Source organism: Eschscholzia californica, unplaced genomic scaffold (genome assembly GCF_041429995.1).
Source record: "Eschscholzia californica isolate CP2 unplaced genomic scaffold, dmEscCali1.0.p SCAF_6, whole genome shotgun sequence".
Taxonomy (NCBI): domain Eukaryota; kingdom Viridiplantae; phylum Streptophyta; class Magnoliopsida; order Ranunculales; family Papaveraceae; genus Eschscholzia; species Eschscholzia californica.
Window position 1 is genome coordinate 38,972,731 of NW_028238483.1, and position 26,638 is coordinate 38,999,368.

The 26,638-nt window shown below is 36.2% G+C and overlaps 2 protein-coding genes, 1 non-coding gene and 1 pseudogene across 6 annotated transcripts; 1 reads left to right on the forward strand and 3 right to left on the reverse strand.

Moving 5' to 3' along the window:
• Window positions 1-5,227: 5,227 nt before the first annotated feature.
• LOC147534644 (large ribosomal subunit protein uL6z/uL6y) lies at window positions 5,228-7,215 on the reverse strand. The gene is made up of 3 exons (XM_086647309.1): window positions 6,727-7,215; window positions 5,674-5,796; window positions 5,228-5,571 (listed from the first exon to the last, which is right to left on the reverse strand). Exons 1-3 carry the CDS (start codon window positions 7,099-7,101, stop codon window positions 5,485-5,487), a joined length of 585 nt encoding a protein of 194 aa, XP_086503435.1. The 5' UTR covers window positions 7,102-7,215; the 3' UTR covers window positions 5,228-5,484.
• Window positions 7,216-9,666: 2,451 nt separating this feature from the next.
• LOC147534645 (multifunctional methyltransferase subunit TRM112 homolog A pseudogene) lies at window positions 9,667-10,298 on the reverse strand (annotated as a pseudogene).
• Window positions 10,299-10,961: 663 nt separating this feature from the next.
• LOC147534646 (uncharacterized) lies at window positions 10,962-19,289 on the reverse strand. Of its 4 annotated transcripts, none has more exons than XR_015227396.1 (10): window positions 17,698-19,289; window positions 15,930-16,019; window positions 15,636-15,747; window positions 15,327-15,368; window positions 15,082-15,141; window positions 12,276-14,798; window positions 12,088-12,184; window positions 11,836-11,985; window positions 11,474-11,596; window positions 10,962-11,383 (listed from the first exon to the last, which is right to left on the reverse strand). XR_015227396.1 is itself a non-coding variant. In XM_086646800.1 (10 exons), the coding sequence occupies exons 1-10, from the start codon at window positions 17,793-17,795 to the stop codon at window positions 11,198-11,200; spliced, it is 3,486 nt and encodes a 1,161-aa protein (XP_086502926.1). In that variant the 5' UTR covers window positions 17,796-19,289; the 3' UTR covers window positions 10,962-11,197. The 4 variants fall into 4 exon arrangements, 2 of the variants coding, with proteins under 2 accessions (XP_086502926.1, XP_086502927.1); XR_015227397.1 differs by lacking the exon at window positions 17,698-19,289 and adding an exon at window positions 16,290-16,423; XM_086646800.1 differs by having other exon boundaries at window positions 12,088-12,189.
• A 6,906-nt stretch (window positions 19,290-26,195) lies between these two features.
• On the forward strand, window positions 26,196-26,281 carry TRNAY-GUA (transfer RNA tyrosine (anticodon GUA)). Its single transcript is given in 2 exon segments — window positions 26,196-26,232; window positions 26,246-26,281. It is a non-coding gene; the product is annotated as a tRNA-Tyr (tRNA).
• The last annotated feature ends 357 nt before the right edge of the window (window positions 26,282-26,638 follow it).

The window sequence follows — 26,638 nt, forward strand, 5'->3', positions numbered from 1 at the left end:
CCCTTCAGATACTTCAAAAAGATTACTACTATTTTTTTCTTCTACTTTTTTAGTTTCTCTCTAAGAAGCAGAGATGACTTAATTAAATTGAATAGGAAAGAAAACCAGATCTTCTCGATACCTTCTCTATGTCTTTTATATTTTTTACTGAAATCAATGTCCTTTAAACAGTGATGAAGATTGAACGTAATGGTAGTTTTGAGTATATGGGGTTCGCCGGTGGTCGATGAAGAGAGTAGATTGAATAAAGACGACTGGTCATGAAGAATGAAAAAAAAAATGAGTATTGGTCCTTCAATCCTCTTAGTAAATTTAGTTGCCCCCGATTCGTTTGTCCACTTAAAAAGTTCAGTTGTCCATATATTACCCGGGTGATTACACGAAATGGGCTTGGGCTTGGGCTTGGGCTTGGGCTTGTTTCAGTTGTCACTAAGACCTAACCTAGGCCACAGACCTCCGTTGACTCGGTCCACGAAAGTATTGTCAGGATACATATCATATAAATAAATAAAGAAATAATACAGTTTCTTCCTACATCTCAAATTTGATCCTGATCTCAGTTTTAATATATATATATATATATATATATATATATATTTTTAATGGATATCATTTCATAAATTTGAAAGCATTAGACTTATATATATAGGGTGAGTGTGCATGTGTGAATCATGACTGTAATAAAATTGAAGTGACCTCTCACACCAACTAAATGAGAAGATCGTGCACAAACCGTCTCATAATTGAAACTAATTTGATTTCTGCAGTCAAAAAATTTATGACTGAAACCCTAGCTCCAAACAATCTTCTCTCCAAAATTAGAGCATCTCCAATGGGACACTCTAATAAACACTCTAAAAATCTAGTTGTCAGGTGTCAAATAAAGATCCTCTTTCCTAGTGTCAATATAGAGACACTCTACATTTGTTTGGTCTCCAATGGAGATCTCTAAAATCTCTTACTTAATACACTTGTCCCTCTTCAATTCAATAGATAAAAAGTAGTTGAAAAAACAAAGTTTTTTATTGGTTAGAATTATAAAGTAACACTTAGAGAGTCTCAAGTAGACACTCTCATTTTAGAGTTTCTCTCTCTAGACACTCTATAATAAATGTGTCCAACTCATAATAGAGTGTCTAACAAAGTGTTCCACTGGATTTTTTAACAAAAACCCCAAAAAGTCATACGTGGCACTCTAAGTGTTAGAGATTGAGTGTCCCATTGGAGATGCTCTTAGTCTTACGGTCTCTTCTCGGTTTTGTGTTTTGTATCCATTCAACTCATGCAGCACCCATTACTAGAATAGTCTCACATAAATTATAAAAAGAAAGACTTAAAAATAAATACAACAGGGGCGGAATTAGGGTTTCATGCTAGGTAGGGCAAGCCTAAAGTCTCCATAATGTAAATCCTACTTGTAATGTGTATGGCCTTACTAGATACAACACAAACACAACACAATTTTTTAAGGGCATCCTTTCGTATCATGATTTATTACATTCATTTTATAAGTTAATAATCTAACTATATAGAAGTGATTTTTTAACTTAGATTTACAAATTGGCGTAACATTAGATAACTCAATGAGTCACTGGAGTACCAAAATATCGAAAGATTCTTTATCAACGATTATACATTTTAAAGTAAAAAAATTCGCATATTATTAATCATTAATGTAAGATCTTTATATTATAATTACTCAATGATACTCAATTAGTCACTTAATTTAAGTCCATTAGTAGTTTGAAACCAAAATGAAAAAAAAAGGGCGGCAGTAGGAGTTGAACTCCTGCCTTTTGCCATGGTATCATCACTGTTGCTAAAGTAAATGTAATGAATAACAAGAGCTTGAATTAAATATGTGGAGATCAGGCCGGGCAACTGCTCAGTTTGGTCTCCACATAGTTCCGCCCCATACACAAACTATTGATATGTTCTTAGATTGGCCTACAAATATCAGTACGTCGTAGGGTAACTAAAAGCATATAGAATTGTAAGTCTGGTCAATTTTATGAAAAGATTGCACGTTCCAATCAAGGCATTTTTTCTATAATTGTTCCAATCTCCTTTTATGAAAGAAAGATATTGGGAGCTCATCTTGGAATAATTCTTAGTGTTTAGATTTCATACAATGTCAAGGAGTCCCAACCCTTCATTTTTTATAAAGTTGATCTATATAATTTATTGTCGTTCAAACCATAGGAAAAAAAAATACTTTTATGGCAAAGAAGAACTACCACGAAATTGCGAAGTCGTAATAAAGTTGATCTATATGTACATATATGATTGTGTTTGTGTGGTTGTTCTTTACCCTTTGGAATTAAGAAAGAGATCAACAACAATAAGATGATGTTTTTTAATAGACCAAATGATAAGCATGCCAATATTCCAAAGAAGTGATTCTTTCGGAGTACAAAATGTACCAAAAAGGTTAATGTTTTGTGCTGAATGTCTCTAAAGAGCTTTGAGAAGACAGGCAGTCTATTTACTCTTGAGAATAAGTACCTATTCCCTTTCAAGTTTCAACAAAAAAAGAAAAAAAGTACCTATTCGAAATTTAAGAGAGAGAGAGATCTAACTACTTCATTGAGGACCATGACTATGTTAATCATGAGATCTTCTGATTTGCCATGCCTATGTTAGGCATCTACTCTTATTAATCTAAAGTTTTCTACTTGAAATTCTATATTTATATTCTAATTTAATGTGATTTGAGCCACTTGAATGATCAACTGTGTTTAACATACTACGTATGCACAAATGGTTGTTGGTAAGTGCATATATGCAATGCGGAGATCCCACGTTCGATGTTGTGGAAGTGAAAATCCAGAAATATTGAACTTGGACATAAATGAAATAGTTTATGTGAATTTTAGATCATTTAATTCATCGATTTTTAAACCATTTAATATCGTCCGCCAGTAGGCCAATGATAATTCGGTTGCTATCGTACTTATCACATCATATTGATGTATCAATCAATGCCTTTGTAATCACCATTATATTAAAAAAGAACACATATAAACAGTTAGGGTTGGAAAATGGGCAGGTCAGATACTATCATTTATGAATTGCGCTGCACAAGCTCTCATATCATTGGACCAGAGGTTATGGGGTAGGCGAGGTTGGGCAAACACTATACACGGGACGCCCGTTGCCTAAACGTGCATTGAGCCCGGACAAATTTTATGAGCCACGAGCAAACAATATATTTGCGGGGTGCGCTACAAGAAACCTTGTTTTTGGGGAAAGTTTGACTACACAATTATCGCAGAGACATTGATACATCATCAAGGTGTAATAATCACGATAACCGAAGTTCAATAAACTATAGATTACACCTCTGCTCAGGATCTAGAGTTTCGGAGTACATGACCAACTGAGCTATCAATTTTTGGTGTTGCCAGAAACCTTAGACTGTTAATCTACAGTGGTATATGGAAAGAGACAATTGAATGAGCCAATGTTTTTTTTTAACATTCAACACTATGCACAACTGCATCTTTCTGCTTTATAGAAATTATAGAGTTGGAGGAACAAGAATTTGTCCCGTGGAAGGGAAAGTTGAAAGAAAAAATAAGAGCTAGAACTGTTATAACAAGTGATATAGTAAAAATGAAGGAAATCAACTAGCGTTGTTTTATTCTTGTTAAAAACTTGAAGAGCCATAGGGCAAGATTTTCTGAAACACGAACAAAGAATCACCAAAGAAGTGGAATTTATTGTGTTATTTCATGACTTGTTATTTTACTTCAAGCTTTGGCCTCCTCTCTAAAATCTCTGTTAGCTCATTTATTCTTCCTCTTCCTTTCCATTTAGTCAGAGATATCGTCTTAGAGAACAAATTGAAGGACAAACAGAGATAGTCTTAGAGAACAAATTGAAGGACAAATATTTTCGATATACAAGCCAAAAAGAATTCAGTAACTTGTGCACCTACACGTAGGTAATAGCAAATGTCTAAGGATAAATTTAGCCTGTGATTAAAGTTTGAGTGAAAATTTTACATAATAAAAGAAAAGAAGTTGGTTTGAAATTACCTCTAGACAATTATTGTGCATCTGTCATTTCCTTGTTAAATAATATCACTAACTAGCAATCATGTCAATTTCAATTTTTTTTTCATTCCTAAAAATACACTTCTCTTATTTCTCTTCTTCACCCGTCGGGAACTACAACGGTTTGGGATGGTCCGGACATGAAATAATGTTTTGGGGTGACCAGATGAGACATATCCCAGTCCAGCCCAGGAGCACGACCAAGCCTGCTAACACCCACAGTCAGGCCACTTTAACCCATCTAGGGCTGGTACAGCACTATTCATGTCCGCTAGAGATCTTAAAACGAACAGGAACTTTTTTAAAGCCTCATATTTCTTCTTCAAATTTTTTGTTACATAAAGATAAATGTACGGCCGATTAAGTTCTTGAAAGATTACAATTATTTAGAAGAAAAGAACCCGTCTGAAACATCTCACCCAAATTGATAGAAAAATAAAGAGACAATCTTATAAGTGTATACATCAGACTTGTTATGAATTTTTACTGTGTGGGAGAAAAAAATGTTATAATGGGCAAGGTTGGGCCGGCCTGGGAGGCTTTGCCCCAACCGGACCCAATGCCGACTAAACTAGCCACCTGGCCAAAACTCATATGAGCCCAGGACCGTAATATAACACAATCTGGCTTGGCCAGTACAGGGTGAAGGTTGAGCCGAACATGACGGTCTAGACCAGACCTAGACACAGCTTGAACTAATCCACTGAAGATGGCAGATACCACACTTCTAAAGGTGTTTATCCAGCCTTGGACTTTCAAGGGGCAGTAAATTTAAGCCTCGGCCAATCCAAATGTTTAACCGGAAGAGTTTGATCTTTTCCGAAGTCCCAAACCTTCTATAGCTCACCAGGCAAAATTGGACAAGTCATAATCTACAATGAGGGTTAGGATTTTATGGAAAAACAACAAATCACAGCAGGCCAAGATGCCACAGTTTTCAAGTTGCAGGTGGGAGTGGCAAGCTGGCACAAACTGTTTTCAGATTGACCTTGCCAAGCAAATTCTAGGACAACGCAGACATTTGTTAAACTCTAATAAATCTACAGTAGGGATTGGGCTCTTCCACTACGATTTGCCTCCATTAAAATTTATTAAACCCTAGATTAAGGTCAATGACACCTTTTCAACAACAAAGATAAACAAGATAATACTCAATACAACTATCCTCGTGATTCTAGATATGGTACCTATTGAATCAATTCAATCTTAAAATTCTCCACAATAGAAGAAGATGAAACACAAACAACACTAAGATCAAAACAAAACCAGCTAATGATACTTCAAATTTGAGTATAAAAAGATAAATAGTTGGGAAGCAAAAAAAGAGAAACCGAAGCAACTTCAGATCGTCTCCATACATTCTTATGCAAACCTAATAGAGATACTAATATGCTGAAAGATTAAGATATTCCGCATTCTTACCCACTCATTGTTCTTCAACCACTGCTCCCTTCTCACTCACATAGATACCGTCAAGAAACTTCCTGATATCTTTGTTCTTCACATGGCATTTCTGTCAAAATAGAACAAACAAACTCTCAACATCTAAAGTCATTAACAAATTACAGAAACAAAGAGATCGAGCTAGAGAGAGAGAGAGGAAGAAAAATAATACCTGGTTGATAAGGGCACATGATCGAGAGACAAGTTCAACATCATTTCCGTCTAATACAATCTCATCCTTCACCTTCTCTGATCGGACAATGGTCACGCCATCGAGCAACTCAACCTTCCTAACCTAATAAACAGAGAAGAGAAAACCTCTTTCATCAAATAATAAGTCTCTACAAAAGAGTACAGGAACTTCTTTCATACTAACTACAACTATAATATACGAAAACTAGATAACATCCACTACAGAATAGAAAGTTATGCAATCTTCACATGAATGAAATGATTGGAAATGAATTTCATGAGTTATTCCATGAATGAAATCTGGAGTACGTAAATGTGTGAAAGTGCAAAATCAAGCCTATAACCGGAAAACCAATACCCTTGTACAGAATGACCAAATACTCTTTTCTCTACAAAGAAGGTCATATTTCTCGGTATTCAAAAATCATAAATGAATAGCCATTGAAAAGAAAAACAAAACAGTAGAAGAAAATACTAAGATATAATAACAATGGTTACAAGATTAGCTCCCAAATCATGTGTTATGTTATATTAATCCAAGTAAAAAACTACTTCAAATAGGAATTTTAGCTCCCAAGACTAACCCTAAAATTAAACATATAAAGAATTGACATCCCCCGCCCCTCTACAAAAAATCTATTTCAACTGCATTTTTAACAAATTTTAAAACCACCCCCTCTAGAGTCCACATAAGAGAAACATCTCAAACACCCATTAACACATTAATCACCTAATTAAACAATAAAACTAGTCCATAAGATCACCCACAAGAAAATATGTAAGCTTTCTAACATTCTAAGTACAGATCAACCAAGATAATGTTTGCTAAATAATATCATCTACCATCATTAATCACCATCTAATCTTGCCCTAAAATCAAATGGACAAAAACCCTAACATTTCTCTTCCCCGATATTTTTTGCAATTTATTATCTGATTATTTCATTAGATTAAATAGATGGTAATCAATAATAAATTCGATCAAATAGTACCAAAAAATAGAGATCTGAAGAAGAGAGAAAAAAAATTATACCTTCTTCTCACCAAGAAAGTTACGGATCTCGATGCTCCTCTTATCATTGGAGATACTAGCGTTGATGGGAAAATGGGCATACACAAATCTCATCTTGTATCGGTAACCCTTGGTAACACCGGTGATTAGGTTACCGACGTGACTGAGAGCAGTTCTGATGGCGGCTGTTGTTTTTCTGGAACCGAACCAAGCATCAACCTTGAGCTGTTGTTTACCAGTTTCAGGGTTTTTGATGAGTTGGAAATCCAAGTTAAGATGTTTGAAGTTTCTGATGAGTTTTCCTCTTGGACCTTCAACTTCAATGATCTTGGCTTTCACCTTGATCTTCACCCCATCAGGGATGTCCATAATCTCAGATGACAAGATCGTCTTCATTTTCTCTCTCTCTCTCTCTCTCTAGTTTGTGAAGAAGAAGACTGAATGAAGAAATAACATTGTGAAGCAAAACCCTAATGTATAGTGCTGCTGGTTGTATTACACACGTGTGATGCACATGTGTTTTACTCTTAGGGTTTTGCACAAAATCTCCAAGGGAAGTTTTACAGGCGCCTCTCTGTCATGTTAAAGACGCTACTTTTCACGAACTTCCACCCAATTTTGCCTTGAGCAAGAAGCCGTTAACGCTTGCATTGGGCGCCTTTAAAACTGCCCAATGTCTTTAAGTGAAGTTTTAAAGACATCTTTGATAGTGCTAGGGCAACTCCAATATGGGGCTCGGGCTCCTAATTTTGGTAGCCCCTGGACTGTTCTCAATTCCAACGTCGGGCTCCCAAGTCAAAATAATGTACGTGTGCGAAGTACGTGTGTGAGATTTGTGTTTCAAATTTCGACTATCAATTACTAGATTTCGACTATCAATTATTAGATTTCGACTATGAATTAAAGTGTGATATCATTCGAGAGAAATAATTTCAAAAACATAAACACAAAAAAAAAGGAGGTAAAATAAAAAAGAAGTAGTTCGAAACATTTTTAAGAAGACTGAGGTAAATAAAGAGGTTTCCCAAAATATGGCCGTTGGTGCCCCAACGGCCATATATTTTTGGGGCTGGAAAACCTCAACCCGGGCTCCCAGGTTGGAAGCCCAGGGTTGGGGGCTGGGGGCTGGGGCTCCCAAATTCAAATTGGGATCCCCAACCCCCTACATATTAGAGTCGCCCATACTAACTCTCTTGGTTTGACAACTCAAAGGCCACCCAGTTCAACTCAAGTGTTCCCGAACGGACTCGAGCTAAAATTCATAAAAATATTGGTCGCTTCTACCAATTTGAATAGTATTTAGTAGCGAATTTGAAATCGGCGGGTTAAGGTCACCACTCACCAAACCTTAGGTCGTCTCACTCTCGCCCCTAGTGTGTGTCCGAAATAAAAACTTTTGGTTTAGGCCTAGTGACCCACTAAAATGCAAAAAATAAGGTCTTTCCAATGAATGCATGCCGCTAAAATAGTATCCATTATTATAATTGTTTCACATTTGTTATCAATAGAATCACTATTTTCTTAATATCATTACATCTTTCTAATGTCTCACTCTCATTTTTTTTTTTTGAGAAATCAACTACGATCTACGTTAGTTGTTACATGACATTGGTAAATGTATGAGCATGATGACCGTCTAATTTAAACTATAATGAAAGAGGCCTAAAGCCCGACGTTACAATATTTACTTTATATATTTCGTAAATTACATGGGACAGATTTTGATGACAAATTGTTTGGACGAGCTTAAGAGGAACCGTTAGAGGGTGGTAGACCGCACTCTGATATTAATGTTGCAAAACTGTTTCATTGTGGTCCATAGAGTCATAGAGAGAGAGAGGGGGGGGGGGGGGGGTTTTATGGTGCATTATTTTGGGCAAGTCTCTGCACGAGATTATTTGTGCCATAGTTGTAAATCTCACTACTTTTCCCTCTTCAATCATATTGAAAATAATTCAGGCTAACCGTTTTTCTCAGATCTGTGATTTCTGTCCGGCGAAGGGTCTTCCCTTCGCCGGATCCCTCTTACCTTTAGTAGTTCGTAAGTTTTTCTTTATATAGTTTCTTGTAGATAGTCCGTGAGTAACTACATATTCGTCCTGCACTTTCTTTTGCATACTAGGTTAATGAAGTTTGTTTGATTGTTTCTTCTTTGCTTGCAAATGAATCTTGGATCTCTCTTAATTGGGGTTACATAGACAGTAAAAACCCTAGATTATAATCTCTGGAAGTTTTGATCAAAACCCCAACAAGATTCAATCTATCATGGATGAAGAGTTTTAGGACGAGAATTATCCATGGATGAAGCATCAACTGTTACAATCTTCTAGTAGTGAGAATCTTCTGCTTGGAGAAGAGATCTAGAGAAAGAGACCGAGAAATCGTATTCATTATTGGATTTTCAAACTTGTAAGTTTTCTCTTTGTCTGGGATATGAAATATAAAATCAAATTCTCATAAACAGAACGAAATTGGGAGAAGTAGAAATCAAAAGTGGTGGTCAACCATGACGTGGTGTGGTGGTAGGTGATTTCTATGGTGGTGTGATGGCGACGATTTTTCGGTGACGGAAGTGGTTTTCTGGCGGTAGCGGCGATTTTCCAGTGTCGGCGGCGGTTTTCCGGTGACGGCGACGGTTTTTCGGCAAGAAGGCGGTGGTTCTTGTATTTATTTTACTATAATATTTTGTCGACCTTTAGGGTCTTTTCATTCACGATCTTTAGGATTTTTTGTCGGCCTTTAGGGTCTTTTGTTTTGAGTCAGTGTCTAGTCCCATTTCTTTCTCTTCATGAGGCACTTTGCATTTAAAGGTATGTAACTCTCATGAAGTTTTCAGAGGAGAGAAATAAATGATGTATCATCCATGTAAACAATGTGATTTTATCACTTATTAATGGAAATGGTTCCCTTGGCTTAAAAAAAAAAAATAAAAAATAATTCAGACAATAATGAATACCAATGTACACAATCAAAACCCTAATCTCAATTTTGTTCCTCTAAAACCCATACTTTAGATTAATCATAAAGAACACTAAATCAAAACCCTCAATTCAGAAAATCTAGATTAAAAAAAAAACAACTAAACCCTAATTGCATTCCTCGTCTTCAAACCTCATGAAAGGAAAACCGATTGATTGAAGGTTGAAAAATGAAATGTTTTTCAAACCTCATCTTCATGGAGAAGCATATTAGGAATTCCTTTACTAACAGGAAACCGTCGTCCTGTTTCAGGGCAAATTAGGGCACCTTCTTCCAAATGAAGTTCCAAGAGAGCATGATGAAATTTTTTCAAGAACTCATCTGAATCCAGCATTGATGAATCTGATTCTTCTGGTAGATCTTCAAAACCCATAGTTTTTGCTGCATCAACTAAAGCCTTCCATTCTATTTTGACGAACATGTTCTTGAGGAAATCTGGACTGAATTCGACCTCTTTATCAACCGATTTTACTACTTCTAAACCCAGTGGAAATCCGTTTGTTACTCCTTTGATGTTGCTTGAGAGCATGTTGTGTGTTAGAAGCCTCATCTCTCTCTCTCTAACTTTCTCCCTCTAAAATCGAAGAAAGAAACACCACTGAATCTCAGTTTCATTCTAGTGGTTAGGGTTTTGGGTTTAAGTGTGAGGGAGAGGAATTATTAAATTATAAGTTTGGACCAAAATACCCTTAATATGAAGTACATCTATCAAAGGGAGGGAGATATCTTTTCTACAATATACAGCTAGAATTACACCTTACAAATTTATCTCCAAATTTTATTTACAATGGTTGATATTATATATCTTTCAAACTTATCTTCACTAATTGAGAAGAAAAACATATTTCCAACTGTTGAGATTATAGAACTGATCGTGTCCACCGGGCACGAGTTTTACCCTCTTACATAATTAAGTAAGAAGCTTATTAGTTTGACTTGGGCCAATGATATCAGAGTATATTCTTTATTCTTTTTCTCCCAAGGTATAAACTCATCGTTCGGGCGTTGAATGCATCCCATATATAAAGGCCAACTTGTGCTTGTTAGAAAGCTGAATGCTTGTCGATTTTCTGAAAAATAGCTAGGCTACTGTTAAGACTGTCTTATAGCTCAAAAGCGGAGTGGTTTTAGCAGCGTCCAAGTAACAATGTATGTGCAATTCTAACTTTGGGCTAACCTAATTACCCAAGTAGTAGACCAATTAGCCACAAGTTAGTCAACCTGTTAGTTTTGGATCCAATCAACAAATTTAAGAAGGAAAGAAACAGAGAATCCCAGGAACAAACCAATAAGTTTATACTATATGTCTAGCTTTCCAAAATCTAGATCTCATCAGGCATAAGCAAAATAAATATACCCTCTCTCTCTCTCTCTCTCTCTCTACAACTTTGTTCAAAGAAACCATTCACCTCTTGAAGGATGAGGATTCTTACAATGCCAGTCATGGTAGAAACTTAATCGAGAAAAACTGACTACTCGTGACATTTAAGAAACCTTTTCGACTGAAAAATTATTACTGAAACCTATCTGGTAATCCTGTTGTAAGGGGTACTGAAGATTGTTGACAATTTGAAACTGCAATTGCTCTTTCAGCTATGTTACTTGCTTGATCATCAGACTTTAGATCACCTGGTTTTTGTTCTTGTATAAATTGAACTAAGGATAAGAATATATCCATTCTGCTCACATCATTCTTTACCTGTACAAAAATTTCGATTTCAGTTTTCTGACAGTTTGAACCAAAAGAAAGAACAATAAAGAGACAGAATTTGAAATAGAGAAGTTTTACCTCGACAAGGTAACGTAACCATGTCTTATTTTCGACACGTTCGGTGATTCCATTTATGATTGTCAACCCAAACTTACGGAATATGTCGACTATCTCAAGAACGTCGCTGTACTCACAAAGCATCTGTAATCAAGAATCCACTGTTAAAACAGGTGACATGAACCTACTCACAGCAGTTCCTATAGACCCTCGAGGAGCCTATAATCTTATGAACGGACAACCTGCACACTCTAAACCGAAATGAGGGTTCAAGGTGGCATGGGAATCACGCAACCCTCATTTTAGTCTTTTCTAGGGCAGAACAAGAGTGTCCTCTACGATTAGAAATGGTCGTTAGCAAGATGTTGTGAAACATATTTTACCTCTATAAGCAACAGCCCCGCGCCATTGAGATCCTCTACTCTAACCGGGCAAAATATGTTATCAGCACCAACTTCAAATGCCCAAGTAGCACCAATACCGTTACTACTTGACTTGTCTTTCATAAACACTCCACTAGCATTACTTGTCATCTGACACAAAAAGAGTTCATCAAACACTTAAATGAGATGCCAGAACTAAATTACAGTACTAACCTACTTTTCCTCTTGGGTTAAAATAACGGATTAAGTTACCTTTGGGTCATCGTTTTTCTTAAGGCTTTCTGCATATTTCACTATACTTTCCAAGAAGATGGTATATTTGACGCTGTGCTCCAAAAGGCCATCAATGCTGCACTGTGAAATGAATAAATCAAGTAAAAAGTCAACATTTTACGCATTAAAATGATCAAATTCTCTCTTGCTTTAAGACTTAGAATTACCTTTATACCATGAGGTATAAGTTCCCTCAACTCTTTAAGACGGTCTTGGATCAACTGACGATCTTTCGGCCTTGGTCGTGAACCTTCCCCTGGCCGAGCTCTTTTCTTGTTTGTTTTCGGTGGTTCGTCTGACTTCTTAGGCTGAGTTTTCACAAGACTTCCACGACTAGAACTATCGCCAGTCCACACACCTGGCTGAGAAGTTTGGAGACTATTCCCATGCATTGTCGTTCTCTGAAGGTTACAATTAGGCATCACCCCATCCCCAGCTCCATCCACCAAATCAACTTGATTATGATAAGTCATGGGAACTCTCAAACCTGTTGCTGCTGCAGTGAATAAATGATTCTCTGAACTAGGTCTATTAACCCCGTCTCTCTTTCTACCAGTGGAAGGATGACCTCCCATTTGAACTTGATTACAGTAAGCCAAGACATTTCCTGGACCTGTTACTATTGTGGTGAATGAACTTGGTATATTTAACGTGTCACCAGTTTGAACCAAGGAAGGAAGAGCATCCATGTGAACTTGATTACTGTAAGTCGTGGCAAATCGTGCCCCTGTTATAGACGTGGGGACTAAGTGATTCTCTGAAGTTTCTATATTAAACCCGTCTACATTTCCATCTATGGAAGGAAGACCTGCAATCTGAATTTGATTACTGTATATTGAGGCACTTCCTGCAACTGTTACAGGTGTGGTCACTAAATGCTTCCCTAAACTTGGTCTGTTAAACCCATCCCAACTTCCACTAGTGGAACAGCGATTTTCCATCTCAACTTGATTGATGTAAGTTGATTCATTACATATACTTGGTACTGGTGTTGTGAAAAAATGAGTCTCAGAACTTAGTTTGCCGAAACCATCTGCAGTCTCACTCAAGGAAGGAAGACCCACTAAATGAACTTTATTGCTGTTAGTCAAGGCACTTTCTGCACCTGTTATGGGTATGGTAGATAAAAGATTCTCTGAATTTAGTCTGTTGAACCCATTGCATTCACCTAAGGAAGGAAGATCCACTACCTGAACTTGATTACTGTAAGCCAAGGCATTGCCTGTACCAGTTACTGGTACGGTTGATACATGATTCTGTAAACTTGAACTATGAAACCCATCCTGTCCGCCCAAGGAAGGAAGATCCACAATCCGAACTTGGTCACGGTAAGTCGATATAGTACCCGCACCTGTAACAGCTGTGGTGAATGGATGATTCTCTGTACTAGGTTTGTTAAACCCAACCCCATTACCACCCAAGGAAGGAAAAACTTGATTACTGTAAGTTGATGCATTCCCTATGCCTGTTACTGGTCTGTTGGATAATTGATTATCTGAACTAGGTCTACTAGTAACACCATGTAGTAGCTGCTCAAGTCCAAACTCTGAGATGAATGCCTTTTGATGATCAGAAACAGAACCAGCATCTAACGTTAAGATACCTTCTGAAGTACCACTGGACTGACTCCTACTCCCCAGTGGCAAAATAATATCTTCGTAATTTTCTATTTCCTGGTTATTGTCAGATGACAAACCTAAACTGTCAAAAGGGTCAGCATGAGAAAAGAGTTGAGTCAGACTGGTCGACGTGCCCGGATCTACATCACCAACTAAAGCAGGAGAATTTCTTCTATTCATTGACAATCTCTGCAAAGCATTATTTGCATCATTTGGTGGGATCCCGCTTAAAGCATTACTTAAACCTAAGTTGCTTGGATTGGAGGCAACAAATGTTGGAGGGGGGTTCTCAATCACACGCTCAATCAATCTGTTGTGAAGCTCGTATGGATCATTAATCTTCTGGGGCGCATAATTATCTGAACTGTTTCCTGGGTAACTCTGGAGGCTGGTCGGTCCCTTCAAAACATCAGCTCCCAATCTGTTAACCTCAAGATGTGAATTTGTGCAATTTAGTGGTAGTTCCCTTCGAAAATTCTGAAATTTGCTTATACAAGATACTCCGTTTGGGTTTTGCCTTAAGGTATTTGAGTTCTCTTCTTGTCCTCTACTAGAAACTAGTTCTCGCTCGAATGCAGTCAGATTAGAAGCCCATGCACTAAGGGTGGGATATCTGGAACCCGAGCCAATGACATAATTAGAAGCCGGAAATATTTGCGGGCCATGTGGTAGTGGTATGGCTCGAGCAGTATTGCTAGCTTCGAATTGTTTCTTGAGGTTCCTGAAGGAGGTATCGATAATGGAAGTAAGGCTACCACTTTGGAGCTCCTCGGGTAATGGGGAAGAGTGAGGAGGAATAATTGCAGTTTGTGTTCTTCCCGTCACATTATCAGAGCATCCCCTGTCTCTGGCTTTATCTTTCCAATAGTCAGAACCCTCAGGAGCAGAAGAATCTGCAGAAGATAGATGACATGTTTCGTTGTTTAAAGATGGCGCTTTTCCAGGCCCACTTCGATGGTATATTTCGTTGTTTGAACCTTGTGTATTTCTAGAGAAAAGAGAACTCTCTGCATTTTCTGGCTGGCGAAACAAACTTCTAATCTGATTGACAAAATCTGGCTTCTCCACAATCTTCAAAAGTTGTAACAATCAATGGTAAGTCAGGACTCAGGTGTGAATACTTTGGAGACTAACTCTGCATACAATTTTGAATAACACTGGCCCACGATAAAGTGTCGAAGCAAATCGCTTGCCACTAATGAAGACCGCACGAATTTATAAATTATAAATGCTAATATAGTGGAGCAAACTAAGTGGTTTGAGAATAACAAGAAAGGGTAGAACTGGTCTCAGCTTTTGTTGTTTTATACGTACGAAACTAAAAGTAATTAAACTCCATTTTCGTGTTCCTTACCTTGTCAAGGGAGCCAAATTGTACTACACCAATTGGTGCCACGGGAATAATTGCAATTGTCTGCAAAATGAACCCAATGATTAACTAACATGTTTTACGACTTGAATGTAAAAGAGGGTACAAGAACGAATACTACTCCAAGGTAGAAGAAAAACTTTTAAGTCCTGATATAAGAACGAATACTACCTTAAGGTATAACAAAATATGTTTTATATTACATCAAGTTGGCATTAAAAAGTTCATACCTTTATTCCAGATGACAATTGAAGATGAATCTGGGCATTACCCTGCATAACGACATAATATGTAAGTCCATAAGTATGAACTTCATTCTTTTTCTTAATATGATTTGATAACCTCCAAGAAGGACGACGCGAAAGTGATGTAAAAAACTGTTTTTAAATTTTCAGATATTGTTGGTTAAGCCGCAGAGCCGCAGATAATGCAGCTAATAAAATGTTACAAGTATTATCTTTCAAGGGTACTTGGACACTGGTTGAACTCTTTCTGGAAGAGGCGGCTTAGATGAGCTCAAATCAAACAGATAGTAATACCTGGAAAGCCTGGAAAACATTCTGATTGTCAACCGGGGGACTCCACTCTCCGTCATAAGTATCAGCAGAAATCCAATGGTGGTTCCCAGTAATAAGAGCTTCTCCAATGATTCTAAAGAGAAAGTAAACACATGAACCGCGTCAATATCTTATCTGAAACATGTATTACAAATCAGTAATTTTATTTGCCTACATAGTCAACTAAATATCTGAAAACGAAAGACAAGATACGTATCAAAAATCAGATCAATGAAGCAAACAAACAGAAATAAACAGAAAATGGAATCGTCGTACCCTTCTCCTCGCATGTGGACATGTTGAACATTACTGTCAATAAGCATCTTGATTTGCTCTTCAGAGTAGACTTGCTCCACTTCTAAGAACCTATTGTGTAAGAAAGTATCCACGATTAGTAAGTTGAAGCTCCAAAAGCAATACCGTAAAACATTTCTAGGAGAAGAGAATTTTCAATTGTAAAGAGAACAATTTCATTCCTTAAACATTATTTCAATAACTAAACGAACCACAAAGATCAAAACATTTCCAATCAATTAGTCAAGCTACGCACAATTCGAACCCCAAGATATTCCTTCCACATCATTTATCCAAATTATATGCCTATCTAGCTTAATGCCTTCCTTTTCTACTCTTTACCTTTCTCATCTAAGCTCCTCGTCAAGGAGGCGTGGACAGTAGACAACATCTCTTTGACTTGTCTTATTGAATCTACTGCTTGATCCTTTACACACCTATAGTTTTATTAGCATGACATATAATGTGTATTTACTGATTTAATGACTAAAATTGTGTCTAATATACAGTAAATAAACAAATCATGTAACAAGGTATATACAATTATATATTTTCTATTCACACCCTTTGCATCACTAATCTGAGATTACTCCGGCCTAGCTACTCTCATCCTGGCAACATTGGTGTTCATTACGTTCATAAAATATTCACGGACTCTTTTATGTCAAATTAAGTAAATACATACATTCAGCAATAAAAATCACATATTTCTTAAATTTTGAGAACTACACTTCAAACATCCACATCATAGAACAATAAGAAGTGACATATAAAGGGAAAGTTAGAAAACCAAATCTCGCAACATAAATAAGAGCTAATTAACCCATCAACGTAACCCAAGTAGCGGTTGCGGCAATATCCATAAAACAGTGTCTCGGACTCTCAACACTCCTGCGTGAGTATTTATTTATTCCCTTCATGCTAAAATTTGGAGTTAGGCAGTTAGCGCTCTATGTCTTTTTGTCACTCTCTGTAATAACATGTTAACGAAAAATTACTCCACGAGGATGAATTCCTAGAGGGCATTCTTTATGTGAGAATCCTCGATGTCTAAAGTTAGCCGCACAAATTAAGCCTCCTAAACTATGAGGAACAACCAAAAACATTTTCTTTGAAAGGTCGACTAACTTATTTATATTTTTACTCAACAGTTAACTGTAATTAATTACCAAAATAGCAAAAGAAAATCAAAAGTACGTTGCTATGATTAAAGTTAGAAACTTCAAGTGCCTATCTACTCTATGTTAAGTGCTCAGCGGAACTTTATGTCACCTAATAAACCTCCCTTAAAGCAGTAAGCCAGTAAAATGCTAATCTTGAATCCTAAACTATGTGGCTTGGTCCAAATTTAAATGAAACACCGAATTCCAAATCAATTGTTCATATTTACACAGAACGCGACATCAATGACTACTATTTTTACAGTTACTACATCTTTGTAGTTTCTCTAATTGAACTAGTTAACTATCATGTTCATGAAATGTTCCCCAACCAGTTCTGCATCAAAGTAGTGCAAAAATACAGAAGGCAACAAAAACAACCTAATAACCAAAACAAATTGAAACATTCTTGTCATGATAATACAAAGAAAACTAAACAAAACAAACAAAGAGAAAAAAACAAAAATTTCAACCAAATAAGAACATAACAAACCAAAAGCACATCAACAGTATCAATAATGACTAACTCAGAATAATCAAACAAACTGAACAATAAAAAACAGACAAACCCTAAATGCAGATTATCTTACCGTGGGTTTTGGAGGTTGACGCGCCAAAAGATACCATATGACCAACAATTTTTGCTGCAAAGATGCTTAAGCACTTCTTCTAGCCGCAAATCCATCATTTTTTTTTTTCTCAATAAATCTCATAGATTAGATTGAACTCTGCTTCTATGCGATCCAGATTAAAAATCATTGAAATCAAAACCATTTTTCTCTACAAATGATTTCCTTACTGAAATCACAACTGATCCACAAACGATAATCAATTTTTTCGAACTTGAGATTCCGATTTCAGCAACAAATGAAAAATGAAAACGAAAAGGTAGAAAACCGAATTTTTTACGGAAATCCAAACCGGTTTTTAGAATTTCAATCGCTCTATTACAAGCATTAATACAATCTAAAACAAGTAACGAGAATGAAAATGTAAGTTCTTCAAAGCAGAAGAAATGAGAAGCAATTTCGAACCTGAAATCCCGATTTCAACTCCGAATCGGGAAAAAACTGTTCTCGTGACATCCAATGGAGAAAAGAACTCAAGAATCAGTACAGAGAAAGGTTTGTTATCAACTCTAACTAGATTAAAGATCGTTTGGAAGTAACGAACAGTTTTGAGCTCAAGAACTGAAGAGGAATATGAGAGTGATCTTAAGAACTGAAGATGACGGTGGGTTTTTATAAACTGTTTGAACATAAAAAACGGAATCTTACAAAATGGAAACCATTGGACTGCTGATGTTAAGTTAAGAGGGAAGCAGTTTTCTTTCTCGAGTAACAGGGAAGCAGTTAGTCCAAGAAATTTACAGAGAAAAGGTGGTTTATTGATAACAGAAGCTGTTTTTGCGGATTCCAGCTAGAAATGTAGAGAGAGAGGGAGAGAAATTTTGGTAGTCCGAGCAAAACGGGGAATATAAATCTTCCTTATTTTGGGAAGTGGCCAGACTTATGGGTATTCCGGTTAAGCCAGTTTTAGTCTGTTTGTGTTTGATCGGTTACGACTAGTCATTACAAATGTATTGATACATTGGCATTGTACGGACCACTATACGTGTCGTTGATTTTTATCTGTCGTCGGACTTTGTGGTTCGGGAGGGTAAGCATTCCTCCTCCCCAAGCCTAAGATCAAGTTAGGGCTTAGGTTTGACAAATATTGACTAGGATTTGCCTTCTCGTGCTTTAAGGCCAGACGGACTTAAGATTTGAGTTGATTTTCACAAACCTCCGTTATTGCTACAAGATTTGGAGCGCAGTTATGACCAGGACTAACCTAGTTGATTTTATAGTGAGAACAAGACTTAATAGGCCTAAGGAACTCATGTCGACCTCCCATAATTTAGACTTATGTGTCAGCGTTCTTTCGACGTCACCTCCTGCATGACTTGGACATGGGTTACCCTGATTATTTCCTAGTATTTTTGTTGACTTCTTGACTAAATTAAAGATGACCGATATTTAGATTACCATCAAGCACCACTGGTTGCGGCCTTGCAAGATCCCCTAAACCAGTAACTATGAGTTGGTTTAGAGGATATCCCTGATACTGGTAGTGTTTACGTTGATTTGTTCCAAACCAACAGGCATGAAGAGGTTTCGGGGAATATCTCTCAAACCAAATCGGAATTCCAGTAAACAAACTTCGCTAGAAATAGATACAGAAAAATGAAGATGAAGGAGAAATAGGGTGGAGGGGAGAGGAAGGGAGGGCAAGGGGAAAAATAAATGAAGAGGGAAAAATGATGGCGGTGGGAGTTGGAAAAAAAAAAGACAAAAAAGATTTTACTCAAAATTCTAACTCCGGAGTTTTTTATGTTTTTCCTAAGAAAATGATCTTATTTTGTTGAATTCTAACAATTCAAAATTACTTAAGTGTCATTTCTTAACATGGGTAGTTTTATTTTTAATATTGAGTAGACAATTGAAATTTTCGAAAGAAATCTCAACCACTATTCTGAATAAATTTAAAATTAAATATTATCAACAATCATCTTAGAATGTAAATTTGAGTGTTCCAATAGAAGGGTTCTCCAATAAAAACATAATGAACCATTACACAATTCTTGAATACTCCTTCTATAATTCGCCTTAATTAATTAAAATGTTACCATTTCTCCTTTGGGCTTTGTGAGAGATGGATAGAGAAAATAGACAAATAGGAGAGAGAAGGAGAGAATATTCCGGGAGACGAGATTGGTGGAGAGAACAAGAAAGTGAGAAGACCACCACCACCACCACCTCGAGGAACAAAAGAGAAAAAAACAAAGAAATATAGGAGTAGGGTTAAAGTAAGTAGACAACAGCAGGTGGTCCCCTACACCTACAGCTTAGTAAGGGTAGACAGAAGTTGTGGGGTTTATAGGTATCATTTTCTGAATCTTATACATTCTGCCACTGCCAATTGCCTCCTTTCATCCACCACCAAACCCTATGCTGCCTACCTCGAAAATTGGGAGAATAACCCCTCCCCTCTCCCAAAATTTATAAAAAGAAACCATCATCATCACCCTTCTCTATTCCTAGGTTGATCTTTAAATTATTTGATTTACAAAATTCTAGTACTCCATTATGGTTATTAACATACAAATAATTTTGTGGTTGCAAACCAAAAAAAAATCGCAAATTTCCTAGGTATAAGAAAACACTTACAATAAAGGGTTGGAGCCAGAATTATATAACAAGCAAAGCTAGGTGATCTAAAGTTAAAATTGTAGAAAAAAATTTATTCATAAATTAGTTCAGCCAGAAACAAAAACAATAGTGAAGAGATCAAATAAACTAGACCAATACGCTATCACTTCTATTAGGAGTAAAGACTACATGTCTTTTACTAGTTCGAAAAATATTGATTCATGCTACAAACCTTGGCGGCTTGGCCTATCTTCGCATAGTTCCAACCATGATTTCAAATACTAATTTTTTTTTTTCTCTACAATTTTTTTTTACGACATTTGTTGTAAATTTCAAATCTAAGTTCTATATCGTATGATGTCTAGATGTCATTAATTTGTATTTAAATCGTTTCCTCAAAATAATTATTGTATTACAGGAGCACAGAAGACTCATTTACTACCCCTCAGAGTAAGATTTCTCTCCTTTCCACTGCCCCAATTTTTAGGTAGTCTATACAAGGTCCATCCTCTAAAGCTTGGGAAGCACCAATCATTCTTCATAATGGAAGGGAGGAATTAATGTTTGTGTTTATATGTAGATTGAACCCCCATTAGATATGGACCATGGACCCCTACCAAATTGATGCAATCTAAGCCAACTAAGCATGAGAATCTTGACTAAACTCATTCTACCAACCCACCCTAGCTAATTCCTCCATTGTTAATCAATCCATTCTATGTCATGCCTTTAGATTTGATCAAATTTGCAGGCCATGTGTTAATCCACGATAATTCCATGGTACAACAACTTATGAGTTTCTCTATAACTTTTTCTCGCCCGTGAGTTGATGGGTAGAGCCGTAGAGGCCCCCTTTATACCTTATGAGGACGATCGACCACAAAAAACTTGTCCAGTTTTATTACTAGTAAGGACGACTTTGACATGGATTACTTGCATTTCACATCAAATACTACCATTTTTATTTCTAACTGATGTTATGTTAGCGGTTAGCCAATACTAGAAGTCTAAACTATCATGCTTCAATGCTCTCAAACAGTGTGAGATTATCACAAATACCCTCTAAAATAGGCCGATATTAAGTTACAATGCTTCAATGCTCTCAAACAGTGTGAGATTATCACAAATACCCTCTAAAATAGGCCGATATTAAGTTACATTTTGAATTTCTTAGCTCAGCCTCAGTAGGACCTTCCATGATCCAAATTGCATCAGACCCTTTAATTCATTCACAGTACTTAACAGATCATGTGATGATCTTGTGTCTTGTTGACACAACCCAAGTGTTCATTTCATCATAGTCATTGAGACCAAAGTCAACATCATCTAAAAGTATCACTTATTGACATCAAAACTTTATTTCTTTCATGTCTCTCTTTTTTGAGGTCCTTTTTAATATCCTTTACAGTATTTTATATTTTGTTTTTACACTCCTTTTGCACTAATGGTGTTTGTTCTTATTGATCGAACGGGTTCTCCTCAAAATAGAGCTTTAACAAATGCTAACTTCCTCCGAATAATTAAAATGGATTGCAATAAAGATGGTGCCTCCAAAATCTTGTCTAGATCGGTGGGGGAAAGCACGTAACTTGAATTTTTTTGCTTTTCTGACTTCATAAAGATATACGACTTGAATGTATTATGGAGATAAAAAAACTTAGTAAGAAACACGAACGCAACTAAAATATGCAAGTGTTCAACAAGAAAAAAACTAAAATATGTAAGAATTTTTTCCCCAGAAAACCTGCCTACAAAAGGATTTGTTAATAAATATAGATGTATGCATACACTATTTAAATCGAAAACAAAGTTAACCTCGTTCTAGATTTCGTTGAATCATTTCTCATAGGATAAAAGTTATGATCGAGTAGCATTTCCTAAAGTTTTATATATGAAGGGACCCAAAATAGAGTCGAGGTAGAATTGCAACACTAAAGTTGGAAAAGGTAAGAATCCCATGTGTAATTATTGAGCATTATTATATGATGGTTCCTAAGAGGTATGAATTATGAGAGAACTTTGTGGTACATATTGATATGTTGTCTTCCCCACTACTACTTTTTTTGTGGAGTTCATAACTATAACAACCCCATCCGACATCCTAATCTGAAAGGTATGTTTACCTACTATATTGAAGGTTTCGTGATACATTTGGGTTGATCTAAAATTTATATCTTGCTTGGCAGAATAGGCGTGAAAGTGAAGAAATAGAAAATCACGAAGCAAGATTTTGATCAAATTTATATCTTTTGATATTTATTTGTCTTTGTAATTAGAATTTTTTTCATAGAGATAATTATAAGAATACAATTGACAATAATATGTCATACATCAATTAGCTTTGATAGAATCATACACGGATTCCCTTGTATAGTTGCCTTTAATTGCTTTGTAACGCATTTTTCGACAAATATAGGCTCACGAGGGTGTAACTCGTGCCCGTAGGGCACAGACATTACTTTCGAATGCATTAAAGAGCTAAATACACATAAACATAAAATACAAACTTAAAACATAGTAAACTGAAGCAGTAAAATTACATAAACACTCAAATATGACAGAGAAATCAATGACATTTGTAAAAGTACTTACAGATAAAATTACATAAACACTCATATATAAAGCCACTGCGAATTATTACCCCACTATTGCATGGCATTTCAAACATTAACACGAAAAATACTTGTTAAATCAAGCTTAGGCAATCCTATTATTATTTTTAAGAATTTTGCATAAAAGAGTCTGCAACTCATATAGAGTATAAATACTAAAATACAAACTATAAGAGTACATTAATCACGTTGGTAATATTAGTCTAAAAGCTACTTCCACGAGTATAGGAATTTATAGAAAGTGAGATTAATGCAAAACGTCTAAAAGTACGTACTAATAAATATATACTCCAGAGCTCGATAGATGGTTCACTTCACTTATAAGCTAGATGGTTCACTTATAAGCCACATAAACTAGTCCATTTACAACACAACTCCATATAAAACTCCAATAATGTAGACACCACATGAAACACTTAGACATTGATGTCCGAACCATGTTAAAAAAAAGGTAGAAAAGTAAATGGTATTTATTCGAAAAAGTTAGGTATATTACTATATTAGATACATTAATACAGACCTGCTTGCTATTATTACGAATTATTAGAAGTCACTAAGGAGCTTAAACAATCACTTCTATAGATTTATATTTCATACTTTCTCCATAAGTACCTCACAACTTATGTCACAATTCTTAATGCTAAAACAAACATTATTATCTAATAATCCACATAGATACAATATGTTTTGTTAAAATTCCACTATTATTTTGCTTTCCGTTTCTGTTTCAATTTTTACATTTTTGGATTACAAGTTCTTTCACGACTAACCATTTTTTATTTTTTGGGATGGTATGATAGGTCATTTTCAAATGGAGAAAGTATGATCAGTCTTTCGACAGAAAAAAAAGAAAAAAGGTATGATAAGTCATTTTCAAAAAGGATAAATGACATTTCCAACAAAAAAAAAATGACATAGTTTGGTCACCAAGGACAAAACAACACAAAGAATTATAAGGGGGCTGTGGTCTCCTTTAGAAAAGTCATTATTTTATTCACTTGAGTTCATTTATTGTAAATAAAAAAGCTTTTACATTCAAACGTTGTAACAGTAATTACCTAATCAAACTAGGAAATCACATAATACATCTTGGGCCTATAATACATCTTGGGCCTATCAACTGCCGCAAAAATAGAAGAGACATCACAAAAATAATTGGGTTATTTCCCAAATGGCCTCCAACTTTGTGACCAGCTTCCTGCCTAGCCCCTTACTTTAGCAATAATTTTTGTATGGCCCCCTTTTTCCGTTATATTTAACATTCCGTTACTCTCTCTCCTCAATCTCATTTTCTCTCTTTGCCGAGTCACTTATCACGCCACATCATCATCTTCACCGGTGAAGGTCGCCGGCCGGGCAATTTTCCGGTCGGCGACCTTCAAACATAAAAAAAAAACTCTTCTCCCTCTCTCTCTTAATTTTTTTTATTTTTAAAAAAAAAACCTTCTTCTCTCTCTAGAAATCAGATCTGGTTCACCAGATCAATGGCTTCCGAAACAGACCTTCAAGGTCTATTTCGCAGGGCTGTCTATTCGCAGACCATTGATCTGGTGAACCAGATCTGATTCACCAGATCTGGTTCACCAGATCTAGAGAGAAGAAGGTTTTTCAAAAAAAAAAAAATTGTAAGAGAGAGAGAGGGAAGAGTTTAATTTTTTTTTATGTTTGAAGGTCGCCGGCCGGCGACCTTCACCGGTGAAGATGATGATGTGGCATGATAGGTGACTTGGCAGAGAGAGAAAATGAGATGGAGGAGAGAGAGTAACAGAATGTTAAAGATAACGGAAAAAGGAGGCCATACGAGAATTATTGCTAAAGTAGGGGGCTAGGCAGGAAGCTGGTCACAAAGTTGGGAGCCATTTGAGAAATAACCCAAAATAATTAGATCTCACATTCCCAAATCAATCATTCCTTCCTTACAATGAAGAAAAGAATCTTGATTTTGGGACAACAAATATTAGTGTGAACTAGTTACACCGTGTCTCATAAGATATTCACTGAAGATGTTAAAATGACTCACTACAAATAGTTATAGAGATGTCTATGGTTCAAAACGTATAAAGGAGAGAAACCCCTACACAGGATAATTCATTTCTAAGAGCTATCGAGTTAAAAAATAGAAGGATAACGTCTTATGAAAAAAATTAAATTTTTCTAGATAGCAAAATTTTAAAGATAGATTGTGAGTTTTTATTATCAAATTTTACGGAAACAAAATGGAAAGGATACACATGACAATATATTTCTTAACTAGTAATCTCCGGTCACCATCTCTAACAACCCAGTTCAGAATGCCATCCCGAATTCTCTCATCTCCTTCTCCTCCCTTTCTACTTCTCTTCTTATTTCCACCACCACTTATTCCTTTTAGTCGAGGTGGCCAAACATAAAATTGCCATCTACTATTGACTGGATTACGATTGACCATCTAAGGCAGCACTGCCGGTAAATATAGGGACAAAACTGAGTTGACGGTACAGATTGATTCCCTGTCAAAGTTATGCGGGGACCAGAGAGAGAATGTGGTATCTCGATAGTTACAATCTGCCACGTCGCTTTTCTATTGAAGTTGGGATGATGATTACTTCATGTCTGATGATGACATCAAAACGTAAGCTTCAAGATTTAAACTTTAAACTTTTACATGTGGGACGATAAAACGCGACACCTTTCTTCTTATTTGGCACATTTTGCTGACTCAGTCACTCAGCTTGTACCGAATGGATGTAAGGGGAAGAAGGACAATAATCATATGGGAGATTGTTATATACCAGTTACTCAGTTAGTAGCTAGATAGGCCGAGTAAGAGATCGATGCTGCATATTTATGTTCGTGGTATGCCAATGTTTATTTGGTGTTTGAATCTAAAGAGGTGTCCGTATTATATTCTTATCGATTAGTATGCGTATAGTCGAGTGCATTGTTTTTGTTGAAATAGTCTAATATAGGTATTTTTTCAAAAGTCTTACAAGTAATGCTCGTCACACATTGGTTGTATCTTGTAAATAACATATTTGCATTCAATTGAATGTGACTCTGATGTTTCTCCTAGTATAATTACCATGGATTTGGCGAAATCTTCTTCGTATAGATATCTTTTACATCAACTATATAAGTTGAAATAGAACTAGTATCTTTTTTATCTAACTAGCTAATGTACTACTCCTGATTTAGCAAGTTCCTACCAACTTTTCGTACTGGGGTTGTGGTGCCCTAAAACATATAACCTTATTGGGCTTCGTATAAGAAATGATAGATTATACTGTTCCGAATTAAAAGCACAATCCGACCTTAGCTCAGTTGGTAGAGCGGAGGACTGTAGTTGTAGCAGATTAATCCTTAGGTCACTGGTTCGAATCCGGTAGGTCGGAATTTTTTTACTCTTTGCCTCATGCGGGTCATGCTCGGAGAGTCCCCTCTCTCTCTCTCTCTCTCTCTCTCTATGGTTTATATCCATACATGAAACAAATCGGCCAAATCTTATTCACCCAGTCATTAGTGGAGTCAGATACTACCTTCACACCTTAAGAGCATTTGCAATGTAAAATTCCAAAGTTTTAAAGGTGCCTCTGATAATGTTATTGGCCCTCTCATATTTTAGAAAATGGTTAAAAGTGTCCTTTCGAAACAAACAACCCCTTTTATTTTTCAGACCGAATCGAGCATATTTAGTTATAAATCGGCTCAAGTCCCTCGATTCCAAATTTAGTGGATTCATATCGATTTTT

Bases quoted from the DNA above. Each gene is read 5' to 3' on its own strand.
- LOC147534644 (XM_086647309.1), bottom strand. From the start codon at position 7,101: ATGAAGACGATCTTGTCATCTGAGATTATGGACATCCCTGATGGGGTG. The intron at 5,797-6,726 runs GTATAATTTTTT...TCTGTTTATTAG, and splicing joins ACTTTCTTGGTGAGAAGAAG to GTTAGGAAGGTTGAGTTGCT. The intron at 5,572-5,673 runs GTATTATTTTTC...CTATTTTGACAG, and splicing joins CATGTGCCCTTATCAACCAG to AAATGCCATGTGAAGAACAA.
- LOC147534646 (XM_086646800.1), bottom strand. From the start codon at position 17,795: ATGATGGATTTGCGGCTAGAAGAAGTGCTTAAGCATCTTTGCAGCAAA. The intron at 16,020-17,697 runs GTAAGATAATCT...CTTACACAATAG, and splicing joins GTCAACCTCCAAAACCCACG to GTTCTTAGAAGTGGAGCAAG. The intron at 14,799-15,081 runs GTAAGGAACACG...CAACTTTTGAAG, and splicing joins AATTTGGCTCCCTTGACAAG to ATTGTGGAGAAGCCAGATTT.